At 37.6% G+C, this 15,313-nt stretch overlaps 1 protein-coding gene across 1 annotated transcript in view; it reads right to left on the minus strand.

Annotated features, from left to right (window-relative positions):
- Positions 1–680: 680 nt before the first annotated feature.
- The window catches only part of LOC106093635 (cell adhesion molecule Dscam2), a 367,625-nt gene continuing 352,992 nt past the window's right edge, over positions 681–15,313 (minus strand). Inside the window, 1 exon segment of the mRNA XM_059365962.1 lies at positions 681–7,338. Within this exon segment, the coding sequence (XP_059221945.1) occupies positions 6,516–7,338 (823 nt within the window). The 3' untranslated portion in view covers positions 681–6,515.

Genomic DNA, 15,313 nt, shown 5'->3' on the forward strand with positions numbered 1-15,313 from the left:
CAATTCTTATCCGATATGGCTTACATTTTGCATAAATTGCTCTATATTGACTTCTATCAAGTATGCTTGATATGGTCTTAATTGGTTCCCATATAAACTTATCTCTCGATTATACATCTTAAGTCTTTAGGGGGCGCAATTCTCTTCCAATTGTTTCGTTTTAACTTCCAACAAGTGTTGGTTCATAACCTGATATAGCTGCCATATAAACCAATCTCCAGACTAGACTTCTTGAGCTTCTAGAAGACGCAGTAACTTCTCCTTTAACCAACGAATATGGCCTGAATCGGGTTATAACCTGATAAAGCTTTCATATAACCCGATTTCTCGTTTACACTTCTTGAGCCACTAGATGCCGCAATTCTTACCCAATTTGGCTGAAATGATATCTACTGCGGTCTCCAACATCAAAACCAAGTACGGGCCGAATCGGTCCATAAACTGATATAGCACCAATAGCATGGCAATTCTTATTCATTGTCCTTTGTTTGCCTATAAAGAAATACCCGGAAAAGAACTTGACAAATGCGATCCATGGTGGAGGGTATATAATATTCGGCCAGGCCGAACTTGGCACGCTTTTACTTATTTTTCGCTACTTACCTATAAAACAACAAGCCAAAGTGTGCATAGGAGTAGCCATTCATAGTTATGTTCAGTATATTTTGTTGTTTATTTATTAGTTATTGTTTTTTTTTTTTAATTTGCACATACAAATACAAGAATGGTTAAATACAATTTAATCTATTTTTTTAAATCATGATTTCCTACATACAATTCTAAGTTTTTTCGGATTGAAGTATTGTAGCCTTTATAAATTATTTACCACTATTCTTAAATGTAGGGTAATTAACTTCACAACTATGTTCCATATTTTTGTGATATATAATATTTACCAATCAGTGAATTGGGTCAATAAAATAACAAATCTATGATATGGGGTTTTTATCGTAGTGGAGAGGGTGATCGGATGTTTTATTCAAATTGGCTTACAAAATTGACACTTTGAGGAGAATTGATATAGTGAGTCTTAAATGTACTCTTGGAATACACTAAGGTTCAGTTATTGACACAAGTTTCTTATAAATTTTATTCGAATTACAACATCTTCTTAAAACTAATTGCTATATTAATTTAATAAATATTTAATTATATGAATGATCTATTACCAATGACATTAAGCTAGTAAATAAAAATAACCATTTTGAGATACTATAACATATAACACTGTGCAGTGACTTGATATGGCGGATAAATGCTTGTATTTAGTTATCGTCCAATTTTTTGCTATATTTGTAATCCCTCTTTTTCTCTCTCCATTAATTTCGGGAAATTTCCATCGCATACCTAGCATTACCCGATGGGAAGAGGTAGGTAATGGTATATGAGAAGTTAATCGATAGCCTCTATAGCTTATTTATTACAGCATACGTTATTCTCTACACGGAAGATGTCCTTGGAAATGAATACATTCTTTTTACATGTTTGGAGGAAGCATTGTAGAATTCATTTAATGGAATACTTTATTGAATACATTATTATTTCTATAAGCATTTGAGCAAGCAAATGAGGAGCAAAGCCACCTCTCGACAGACGAAAATTAAACTTTACAAGACACTGATACTACCCGTGGTGTTATGTGGCTCCGAAGCATGGGTACGTGCGAAAGCAGATGAGCAGTACTTGGAGTATTTTAGACAAAACTCCTTCGTAACATAGATGGGCCAGTTTACGTTAATGGAGAATATAGGCGTCGTTTGAACCAAGAACTGTATGAGGACGCTAGTATAGTTAAACGCATCAAAATAAATGCTTGCGTTGGCTAGTTCATGTTGTCAGAATGGATGAAGAAGCTCTAACAGAGAAGACTTTTGAAGGCAACCATAAAAGAAAACGCAAAAGGGGAAGGCCAAAACTCCGATGGAGCTACCAAGTGAGGAGCCACATCTCGAAAATGGAGAAGAAGCGCAAAAGATTGGGGCGCTATTCTACGTTCGGCTGGACGAATAAATTTTCGGCAAATTATTTTGCTAAATGTAAAAACAGCAAAAACTATTATTTATTTTTCAATAAAATATTAGGGACTTTAATCATCATTGTGAAAATTTGGCCGTTTTAGGAGGCAAGAAATTATTTGGAAGATCGGGTTTTATATACCCAAAAATTATTCGATCTAGAATGATTTAGAACAACTGACTGCTAAAAATTTCAGCAAAATCATAGGTCATAGACACGCATTTAATTAGGCAATGAAAAAAGGCCTTATTTAAAGACCTGTAAAGAAAGTTTCGTATGAAAATGCAATTTTTAAGAATTGTTTTACAAAAAACGCCTTTCTTTCTACTCAAAGCAAGGCAAACTAAATCGTGTATGTTTTTTGACACGACAAAATGGTAACAACAGATAACGGAACTCCGAAATTAAGAAGAATCGTCACTCATAAAAACATTGCATTCCAACTTCATTTGGAATGTTATGTACATTCCAATCAATATGCAATTTTTGTCAAATGAAATTTTCGAATCTAATCGCCTGGGTACGAATCCTTGCGAGAACATCAGAACAGAAAAAAAAATTTCAGCGGTGGTTATCGCCTCCTAATGCTGGTAATATTTGTGAGGTACTTTGCCCTTTAAAAACTTCTCCCCAATGAGATGTCGTTCTGCGTCACGCCGTTCGGACTCGGCTATAAAAAGGAGGCCCCTTATCATTGAGCTTAAATTTGAATCGGACAGCACTCAATGGGTATGATTTTTTTATCATATTTTATTTAAAAATAAAAGAATAAAAAAAAAGAAATAGAATATATAAAAATATAAGCCGGATATCAATAAAATGGAATTTCTTCAGCGCAATTGATTTTGTAGCCCGTAGCTATTTCCAGGTGCATAGTTTTTCGCATTGTTGTATGATTTCTCCGTAACAGGCGTGAATTATCTTGTCAGAGACTCGAATTCTCCAAAAATGTTTTCTGACCATATTCATATATGGCACGATTTGGACCTGGTTCATCGTCTACTATAACCAAATTTTCGAAGTTTTAGCGAAGTCAAGTACAAAATGAGCTTTTAATGGTCCTAAGTGCTTAAATAAAGAGATCGGTCTAAACTGCAACTATATCCAATGTGGTCGAATTTGAAGCATATTCGACATGGGTATATAGGGGTCCATTCAACTCAGAATTACGTGCCAGTTCCAAGCAAGTCACTGCACAAATTTATATTTTTTTCTAATTATGGTATGATTTTGTGGTTTGTTTGATTGTATGTACATATATTGGATTAAATACTTTATTGCACCAAATTAAACATGTTCTATCGGTGCCAAAAATAGATCAGTCGAGAACATTGTCATAACATTTATCGTATGATTTGTGTATTGTTTGTGTGTTTTTATTTTGTCGATGTAACAAATGTAATTAAATTTATTAGCTACTTATTCTCAGGACATGAAATGGGAGTCACTCTTATGCATTTTTGTCCTTGTCATTTGTCTCATTGCGAGGTAACAATAAATTACACTCAACGAAATGTGTTAGTTCGAGTAACAAAAAGTTTGACATGAACATAGCAGCTGTCTTAGCAAACATACAAGTGTTGCTTTAGCAAACATAATCTGCTGAAATACGTTTATTACTGCTGAACCGAAATTCCTACAATATCAAGCAAATGCTGCTATGACTATTAGAGCATACATAGCAAATGAATTGGGAAAACAAAAATAATAGAAGCCACTTACATACCAGCAGTCGAATTGTGAGCATCTCTTGTTATTTAACATTGCAAGTTTCTTCATTAATATCTTTCGTCGACTTGCTTCTTGTCACCACAGCGGTGTCTTAACACTTTTTTCATATTCAAAGGTTTGTTTAATTTTTAGAAACTCTACGCCTATTGACGAACGCCTTTGGAAACTCTACGCTGAACCAATCCCTGATGATGGTATAGAATGTGTACCACCTAGTCAAAACGAGTTCCACGTAGCAGTCACCAGGCTGAAAAACAATAAGGCGGCAGGAGCCGATGGATTACCGGCTGAACTGTTTAAGACCGGAGGCGAAACGCTAATAAGGCGCATGAGCATGAGCTCATCAGCGCAATTTGGTTAGAAGAACGCGTACACGACGATGGGAACATCAGCATACTGTGTCCCGTATACAAGAAAGCGGACAAGCCACATACTGGCAACTACAGAGGAATAAGTCTCCTCCCTATCGCATACAAGATACTCTTGAGAGGACTGTGTGAAAGATTAAAACCTAGAGTCAATGAGATAACTGGGCCCTATCAATGCGGCCTTAGACCTGGTAAATCCACCCTGGACCAGATATTCACACTGCGCCAAATCCCGGAAAAAAACCCGAGAAGGACAAATCAACACCTACCATCTCTTTGTTGGCTACAAAGCCGCTTTACATACCCCTAAACGTTCAAAGGTATTTCAAGTCATGCCTGAGTTTGGTATCACAGCAAAATTAATAAGACTGATACACGTTCCTTAGTAAGAATAGGAAAGAATCTTTCCGAACCATTCAATACCAAACGAGGTTTGAGACAAGGAGACTGCTTATTATGTGATCTATAAAATATCCAGCTGGAGAAGATTATACGAGATGCAGATGCGAATAGATATGGCACACTACTCACAAGAGAACATATGCTACTCGCCTATGCCGACGATATCGATATCATGAGTCGGTCACCGAAAGCAGTAACTGCAGCCTTTGGAAGAATCAAAAGAAGATCACTGAAAATGGATCTGGCAGTATCAGTGAGGTATCAACTCCCAAAACGCCAAATCATTAGAAAGGTCTATTTTTTAAATTATAATATATATTAACTTTCAAGAACTTAAATCGTTTTAAAATCTTTTCTAATTAACCCCATATTCGTTAGAAAACGTGCCAAAAAAACACAAAAACAATGCTTCCCTACACGAGTGTAACTTTTAATGTGGAGGAGGAAGCTTCCGCTTACACTAGTGCACCGAAAATGCGCTGGTTTCAGGTATATCATTTCTTGAACGCGTTAGCAAAAGTAGCGCTGAAGCAAATGCGCTGCATGGTAGTGCTTACAGTATGCACACAAAAATGTTGGTGCTTCCAATTTTATTAAATTTTTTTGCTGGGGAGTTATTACATCCGGGGCGCCCCGGTAGCCGAGTTGGTAGACTTGATCTGTTGCTACTGTGGTATCACAATGGACTTAAAATTGTCTAAGTTAGTCTGTAAAAGGACTGTCACTCATACCTAACCTAACCTATTACATCTGCTTGTCCACCTAAAGGGTAATTTTTAGCTATTATCTTTTTGGCAACACTGGTTTAAACAGTTCACGCACGTTTCGTGTTTTTTTTTCACTGTACAACATCTTCGGTTTGGTCTATAATGTAACCATGAATCGTCTTACAATAGAACATGTTTGCAAATTATTGAATTTTATTATCAAAATGCGTTCTTTGTTAAGAATGTTCATCACGCGCTTCTTGTGTTCAAGGACGAAACTCATTTTTGGCTCAAAGGAATTTTCAGAATTGTCGATTTTGGAGTGAAGATCAACCGGAAGCACTGCAAGGGCTGGTGGCATCATTGAACCATACCTCTTCAAAGATGATGCGAATCGTAAAGTGTCTGTGAATGGTGAGCGCTACCGTGAGATGGTATCCAACTTTGTTTTGCTGAATTTTATGTTTTTTTTTTTTTTTTTTTTTTTTTTTTTTTGAAAAACTTTCCTATAGCTCTTAAAAAAACGTTTTAACTTTTGAAAGTCACCAGAAACATTAATATCATTTGAGTAGATATTTTGTTTGCTGTTATCTGATATCGCCAAACACATTAAAATATTACGAGGCAAGATGTAATATGCAAAGTTTTAGGGGATTAATTAATGAAAAAACCACAAAATGTTTAAAGATTTGTTGTTATGGCAAACATTTCAGCTGCTTTTAGTAACAACTTGCTCTGAGTGATATCATAGTTATTCACTAAACTTAAAACAATGGAATGTGCGGGTGGACAAAAATAGCATACCAGCGACGACATTTGTTTGTTTTGATTTCCAACTTAAATGTTAAGTATAGTATTAATACAACAATGTCTGTGACTTTTGTTAGTATAAGATTCGTTTTTGAGTATGGCTATGTGAGTAGACTTATACTATATTTGTGCCTAGGGTTTCTGCGAATGATAAACTGTTTATGTATAAGTATGTTGTATAATGTCACGAGTACGCGCTAGAACGTAAAGTCTGCGCTACGCGGTAAATGCAGTGGGCTTTTTCTCAGTTGGCCCTGTTGTATGGCTAGTTCAGTTTGTTTTGTTTCAAATTTGCGTTTAAAATTGTTGGGGAATGGCGCTGGCCATTTTCATCAGTCCCCCCCATTCAGACATTTCTTAAAGATATGCACCGTTTGGTAGTCTCAAGATTTGTGTAAATGCACTCCAGAAGAAGGATATGTGTGGAGCTTTCGCTGTGGTCTGTCGATCTGTAGGTGTTGGCTGCGTGATTTTCGTTGATTTAAGCTTTGTTTAGTGGTGATATGTTGTCACAAAATGCTGATGGTGGACTCAGGTTTTTTTCGCTGATAATGTGATGGAATTCATCTGCTATATGGCGATCTGTTGTGGCGGTACTCTGAACGGATTGCTTGCTGCCTTTGGATGGGTAAAGATGTCCGGCCATGGTAGAACCTATGGCTAGAGTATCGGCGTTGCTTAGGGTCTCCATGGCTCGATAATCGAAAAAGGTTGACATATTGTCATTTGGTATGCCCAACAGGTGTAATGGTTCTATGCTATGCGGAAGATGATGACGATAGTTGTCATGCTCTTCCCCTGTGACCTTTTTGTGGTCGGCGCTTGTGGAGAGCAGTTTGCCCTTTCGTCGTGGCGTTATGGTAAGAAAATCGCCGTAGCTCTTATTGTGGCAAGCCAAAGAGGCTGCGGAGTTTATGGAGTCTTTGGTGTTGGTCAGTATTCGATCATGCGACGGCAAGAGTTGTGAAGGAGCGTGATTTGTGGCCTGCTTTAGAATTTCAACGTAGGAGCCCGACTGGACAATATGCGGGGAGAGCATGCTGTTAGACGGGCATTGGAACTCGCTGTCGAGGGTGTTCCCGCCGACGGAATTATTATCGGTAATTTTTGGTCGTATTTTGCCGGATACACTGCCGGGCAAATTTGTATCGTTGGTTGGATTTTTGGTGCACCCGTCTGAAGATTGTCGCTGATGATGTTTGGGGGATGGTGCTTTCCCATTGCTTGCATGCTCTTGTTGTTGCTTACGTTGTTTTGGTGGCGGGTCAAAGAGCCTGTAGTCGACCGGCATCGCGTCCACGCTGCTGCATTTCATGTTGATGGGTTTTGAAAGGAATGAAAAAGCATATGACAGTTATTACATATTAATGATAAATAATTTCTCATTTTTATTTTTACATGGAGAGGAGTTATAGTTGAAACAATTAGCTACAATTTCTAAGCAAATGTTAGTTATGTATATGAAGAAAAATCATGCAATACACAATGATCGCAAGCTCTTACACGCACACACACATATATACAATGTAAAAGTTATATTCGAAACAAACATATGCCCTAAATTCCCAGCAAAATGTCGGAAAGTATTTGCCATTTTTTGGCGTTAATTGTAAGAGACAAACCTTTAGGTGCTACTGATTCAGTAGTCAGACCATTTAAAACACCTCGAAATATCGACATCCGACCCTATAAATTTGATCGTCTTGACATTCTCAGGCTATGCAGGCATATCCGAAGATATCTTTTTGAAATTTTGCACAGATTCTCCTAATTTATGTAGGTTGGGGATTGCAAATGCGTCATATCAGTTCAGATTTGGATAATGCCCACATATAAACCGTACAGCGGATTTGACATCTTGATACCTTAGAAGCATCGAACAATTTGATTGCTTTAAAATAATTCAAAGAGAAAACCAATAAGGCAAAAGTCGGGCGGTGCCGACTTTATAATCCCCTACACCCACCCTATAGGTAAAAAGTGGGAGCTTTGTCTAATTCTGAACCAATTTTGATGGACCTCGCCGAATATCTTCAGATATCCGTATCACATTTCGAGCAAATATGTTCAAACTGTAATAACTAAGGTTCACAAATGACAACATTATTGCAAACTACCCAAAATTTGACGAACATATATATGGGAGCTTTATCTAACTCTAAAACGATTTCGAGCAAACTTTTAAGATAATGGGGTACTCGTCGTGAAAAGCGTTGGGCAAAATGTTGGCAAGATTGGTCAAACAATGAGCTTGCATATACGATAGCTATATCTAAATCTGGGCCGATTTCTATGAAATTCACCAGTAATATCGAGAGTCAAGAGAATATCCTTCATGCCGAATTTCGAGAGAATCGATGAACAAATGAGCGATTTATTGCAATATTTCTCAAAATCGGACGAACATATATATGGAAACATAAAACGATTTTGAGCAAACTTCTCAGATACTGTGGTTGTCGTCCAGGAAAGCTTTGTTCAAAATGTTGGCAAGATGTGTCATTAAATACGCTTGACGTGATTCCAGATGTTAAAATCGGGCGAAATATATATATGACAGCTATATGTAAATCTGAACCGATTTCTATGAAATTGATCTATAATATCGAGAGTCAAGAGAAAATCCTTCCTGCGATATTTCTAGAGAATCGGTTAACAAATAACCATTTTACTGCAGTATTACTGCAGAGTCAAGAGAAAATCCTTTCTGCGATATTTCTAGAGAATCGGATCGGGTCGGATGAAAACTGCGACCTGTACTTCGTACACAAATTAACAAGGACAGAAAGATGGATATAGCTAAATTGAATCAGCAAGTGAATTTGAGTCGATCGGCATACTTATCAATGGGTCTATCCCTTTTCCTTTTGGGTGTTACAAACAAATTCACTAAGTTATAATACCCTGTACCACAGTAGTGGTGTAGGGTATAATGAGTTAATTAGGGTACATTTTCATCAGAATCCACTGTGATGAGTGCCAAAGATCGGCCCGGCCGAACTTAGCCCGCTGTTAAGTTTTGTCTGCTGGTATGTTGGTAGGCTGACCTTAGCTTTGGAAGACTTTCCCGATAAATAAATATTTATATAAAGTAAATTACCGAAGATGTTTGATATAAATTTTCAAACTTAAATTACATTTGTATTTATAGTATTTTATATTTCGTTTATTTTAATATTGTTATACCCTCCATCATAAAATTTGAGTATACTAATTTCGTCATTCTCTTTATAGCACCTCAAAATATGCGTCTAAGATCCCATAAAGAATATTTACTTTTGATCATGATATCATTTTAAGTCGATCCAGCCATGTCCGTCCGTCCGTCTGTCTGTCGAAAGCACGCTAAATTTTGGAAAGAGTAAAGCCAGCCGCTTGAAATTTTGCACAAATAAAGGGTGATTTTTTTGAGGTTAGGATTTTCATGCATTAGTATTTGACAGATCACGTGGGATTTCAGACATGGTGTCAAAGAGAAAGATGCTCAGTATGCTTTGACATTTCATCATGAATAGACTTACTAACGAGCAACGCTTGCAAATCATTGAATTTTATTACCAAAATCAGTGTTCGGTTCGAAATGTGTTCATTCACCGTTCAGCGATGAGGCTCATTTCTGGTTGAATGGCTACGTAAATAAGCAAAATTGCCGCATTTGGAGTGAAGAGCAACCAGAAGCCGTTCAAGAACTGCCCATGCATCCCGAAAAATGCACTGTTTGGTGTGGTTTGTACGCTGGTGGAATCATTGGACCGTATTTATATATAGCTGCCATATAAACCGATCTTGGATCTTTACTTCTTGAGCCGATTTGGCTGAAATTTTGCATGAGGAGTCCAATAACTGTGCTAAGTATGGCGCAAATTGGTACACAACCTGATATAACTGCCATATAAACCGATCTGGGATCTAGACTTCTTGAGCCTCTAGAGGGCGCAATTCTTACCCGATTTGGATCTCCTGATTTTGCTTTTTGAGCCCCTACAAGGCACAATTCTTATTCCAATGAACTGAAATATTACACAATACAAATATTACAAATATTCTACAATATTCAGCATTCAATTCATTAATGGTCCGAATCGGACTATAACTTGATATAGCTCCAATAGCAAAACAGTTCTTTTTCATTATTCTTTGTTTGTCTAAAAAGAGATACCGCGCAAAGAACTCGACAAATGCGATCCATGGTGGAGGGTATATAAGATTCGACCCAGCCGTACTTAGCACGCTCTTACTGGTTATCTCTCTAATCAATTATGTTATGAATCAGTATAGCAAAATAGTTGTAGCTCCAATATACATACAGACGAACTTCTGATTAACAAACTTGCCCATAGCGAATAAAAATTTTAAACACAACTTTTTTTAGTTATGTTCACTTGTTCTAAACTCTCTACAACGAATACTTCCCTTTAGCGAACTTTGTTTAAAGCGCAACTTGAAATTCTCACACTAACTTATCTCTTATAACGAATTTGTAGGACACTCCTTTGTATTGTTTCACCAAACAGGAGGAAAAAAACATTCAATGTTCACCAACAATGCACTTGCAGACAGCCACAAAACAGTGCTGTATGAGAAATAATATTAGCTTAAACAAGAAAAAACATACTAAGTTCGGCCAGGCCTAACCTTGGGAACTCTCATCCATAGATTTATACAAACTGAACTAAGTTGAAGATCATAATTTAACGTTTCTGCCAAACTGACGCTTTTAGGAGCATTCGAAGGCTATAGGGAAATTAAATATTTAGACAATGCTTAGATGTTGGAAGTCATAAGAAAACACTACGTGCAAAATTTCAGCCTAATCGGCCAATAATTGCGCCTTCTAGGCGATCAAAAGTCAAATATGCGGATCGGTTTATTTGGGAGCTATATCAGGTTATGCACCCATTTAGCCAGTACTTAGCGCGGTCGTTAGAGCTCGTTATAGAGCACTACGTGCATTTCAGAGCAATCGGACAATATTTACAGCTACTAGCGACTCAAGAAGTCAAGTCGAAGGACCAATATACATATCTGAACCCATAATGCCCATTTGTAATCCCCAACGACCTACATCAATAAGAAATATCTGTGCAAAATTTCAATCGAATGTCTTTATTCGTTCGACAGCTATCGTGATTTCCACAGATGGACGGACGGACTGATGGACTTGGCTAGATCGACTTAGAATGTAAAACGATCAAGAAAGTATATGATGTATAGGGTGCTAGATCAGTACTTCAATGTGTTACTAATGGAATGACTAGATCATTACACTCATAGTAATTAGTATGCTGATATCAACTTAAACAAGTAAAAGTGTGCTAAGTTCGGCCGGGCCAAATCTTGGGAACCCACCACCATGAATTAACTTGAAGGATATTATTTTATTCTACATACCAAACTCCTGTCAAACACGGATGATGGCCACATCTGGTTTAGACCGAATTGGACTGTACTAGGCACAGTTGTTGGAAGTCATAACAGAATACCAAATGCAAAATTTAAGCCAAATCGGATGAAAATTGAGGATTCCAGCGGCTCAATAAGTAAAATCGGGAGATCGGTTTATATGGGAGTTATATAAGGTTATAGACTGATTTGAACCATACTCGGCACAGATTTCAGAGGTCATAACAGAACACCGCATGCAAAAATTGCGGCTTGTAAGGGCTCAAGAAATCAAATTGGGAGATCGGTTTCGGGAGCCATATAAGATGATAGATTGATTTAAACCGTACTTGGCACAGTTGTTGGAAGTCGTAACAGAATACCGTATGCAAAAATTGAGCTAAATCGGACAAAAATTGCGGCTTCCAGGGCTTAAAAATCAAATCGAGAGATCGGTTTTTATGGGTGCTATATCTAAATCCAAACCGATATGGCACATTTGCAATTTCCAACGACCTAAATCAATATTTAGTATCTGTGCAAAGTGGCTAGCTTTACGCGTTCCACCGATATCGTGATTTCGGCTAGGCTAGACCGACTCAGAATGGCAAAAAGATCAAGAATGTATATATTTTATGGCGTCTTAGACGAATATTTCGAGTTGTTGCAAACGGAATGACTAGATAAGAATACCCTCATCCTATGGTGGTGGGCTATATGACAAGTTAGTCATAAACATGCCAACTAGAATGGTCCCCACAAATCTACTGATGACGTTTGCCGTAGCAAAGCACATTATTGCATGTTAAACAACGAAACATAGCAGTACACAAACAAGTAAAAGCGTGCTAAGTTCGGCCGGGCCGAATCTTATATACCCTCCACCATGGATCGCATTTGTCGAGTTCTTTTCCTGGTATCTCTTCTTAGGCAAAACAGGATATAAGAAAAGATTTGCTCTGCTATTAGACAAGATATGGTCCGGTTCGGACCACAATTAGATTATATGTTGGAGACCTGTGTAAAATGTCAACCAATTCGAATAGGAATTGCGCCCTTTGGGGGCTCAAGAAGTAAAATAGAGAGATCGATTTATATGGGAGCTGTATCGGGCTATAGACCGATTCAGACCATAATAAACACGTATGTTGATGGTCATGAGAGGACCCGTCAGGCAAATCGGATAATAATTGCGACCTCTAGAGGCTCAAGAAGTCAAGATCCCAGATCGGTTTATATGACAGCTATATCAGGTTATGGACCGATGTGAACCATACTTAACGCAGTTGTTGGATAGCATAACAAAATACTACGTGCAAAAATTCATTCCAATAGGAAAAGAATTGCGCACTCTAGACGCCCAAGAAGTCAAGACTCAAGATAGGTTTATATGAGAGCTATATCAGGCACAGTTGTTGGTTATCATAACAAAACACGTGCAAAATTTCATTCCAATCGGATAAGTATTGCGCACTCTAGAGGCTCAAGAAGATCAGTTTATATGGCAGCGATATCGAAACATGGACCGATATGGCCCATTTACAAAACCAACCGACCTACACTAATAAGAAGTATTTGTGCAAAAGCGGCTAGCTTTGCTCCTTCGGAAGTTAGCGTGCTTTCAACAGACAGACGGACGGACGGACATGGCTAGATCGACATAAAATGTCGCGACGATCAAGAATATATATACTTTATGGGGTCTCAGACGAAGATTTCGAGTAGTTACAAACAGAATGACGAAATTAGTATACCCCCCATCCTATGGTGGAGGGTATAAAAACAAAACTCACAGCATTCTAATGTTTAAAATAACAAGTAAAAGCGTGCTAAGCACGGCCGGGTCGAATCTTATATACACCCTCCACCATGGATCGCATTTGTCGAGTTATTTGCCCGGCATTTCGTTTTAGGCAAGCAACGGATAATAGATAGGAATTGCGAACAATTTCGGCCAATTCGGATAAGAATTGCACCCTTTACGGGCTTATGAAGTAAAGTCGGGAGATCGGTTTGGATGGGAGCTGTATCAGACTATAGACCGATTCAGACCGTATTTGACACGTATGTTGAGTACTTGTGAGAAGCTGTTGCACAAAATTTCAGCCAAATCGGATAAGAATTGTGCCCTCTAGAAGCTTAAGAGGCCAAGATCGCAGATCGGCTAATATGGCAGCTGTATCAAAATATGGATCGATATCGCCCATTTACAATTTCAACCGAACCTTCACTAATAATAAGTATTTGTGCAAAATTTCAATACCCAAAACAAAACGTTAATTCTTAAATCTATTTTTCAATCAGTATACTTTGATGCTCGTTTTTGAAGGCAAACACGGTGTTACACACAAACCGGGAAGACCAAAAGCCCGATGGAAAGATCAAGTTGTGGGAGACACCTTGCAACTTGGTGTCAGAGATTTTAGAATGAGCGCAGAAGATCGAGGCGCTTGGAACGCTATTCTACGTTTGGCTATTGGAACAAATATTCTGTCATAGCCATTAAAAGTAAAAGTAAATTTTGATGCTGCTTCTGTTTGGGGAGGTTGTGCGAACTGTCACTTGAAAAAACTTCAGGTTCTACAAAATAAAGACCTAAAGTTTATATATAACCTACCAAGTTGTTATTCAACATCCCGGTTACACGAAATTGCAAATATAGATCTTGCACATGATATGATAGAAGAGCTATCTGAACATTGCATTACTATTGGGTTGCCAAAAAGTAATTGTCGGTTATATAGTAGTAATATAGTCGGCGTTGACAAATTTTTTCAACGGCTTGTGACTCTTTAATTGCGTTCTTTCTTCTGTCAGTTATCAGCTGTTACTTTTAGCTTGCTTTAGAAAAAAAGTGCGCACAATTTTGTTTACATTTGTTTGTTTGGCGTCAATTTTAATATGGGTACCACATGTATTGAAAGAAATTCATTTAGAAACCGAATCAACGCTTGTGATATGCACCTTAAAAGCAATGAATTCGATCCGTTTTTAAAACGAATGGATCATGGTCCAAGCATGGTGAACCAGCTCAAACCACTTCAAAGGCTGATATCCACCAAAAGAAGGTTATGCTGTCTGTTTGGTGGGATTGGAAGGGTGTGGTATATTTTGAGTTGCTTCCAAGGAACCAAACGATTAATTCGGATGTTTACTGTCAACAATTGAACAAATTGAATACAGCCATCAAGGAGAAGGGACCAGAATTGGTCAATCGTAAAGTTGTCATATTCCACCAGGACAACGCTAGACCGCACACATCTTTGGTCACTCGCCAAAAACTGAGTGGGCTTGGCTGGGAACTTTTGATGCATCCACCATATAGCCCTGACCTTGCACCATCAGACTACCATTTATTTCTATCTTTGCAGAACTCCTTAAATGGTTAAACTTTCGGTAATGATGAGGCTATAAAATCGCACTTGGTTCAGTTTTTTGCAGATAAAGGCCAGAAGTTCTATGAGCGTGGAATACTAAATTTGCCAGGAAGATGGCGAAAGGTTATCGAACAAAATGGCAATTATATATTTGATTAAAGTTCATTCTAAGTTTTAATAAAAACGCATTTACTTTCTTTTAAAAAATCCGCAATTACTTTTTAGGCAACCCAATATATGCACATTGTCTGAACATAGCCGTATTGTGGAGCCAGTCTCATGTTTATGTTTAAGTACATTGTAATTAGTCACCTAAATTTCATCATATACTAATTTCATAAAGGTTTTTATTTTTATTTCATAAGTTCCTGCGCAACAAGTCTAAAATAAAAAATATTGGGTTGCCCAAAAAGTAATTGCGGAATTTTTAAAAGAAAGTAAATGCATTTTTAATAAAACTTTAATCAAATATACTTTTTTTTACACTTTTTTTCTAGAGCAAGCTAAAAGTTACAGCTGA

This window comes from Stomoxys calcitrans, chromosome 3, assembly GCF_963082655.1.
Source record: "Stomoxys calcitrans chromosome 3, idStoCalc2.1, whole genome shotgun sequence".
Taxonomy (NCBI): Eukaryota; Metazoa; Arthropoda; class Insecta; order Diptera; family Muscidae; genus Stomoxys; species Stomoxys calcitrans.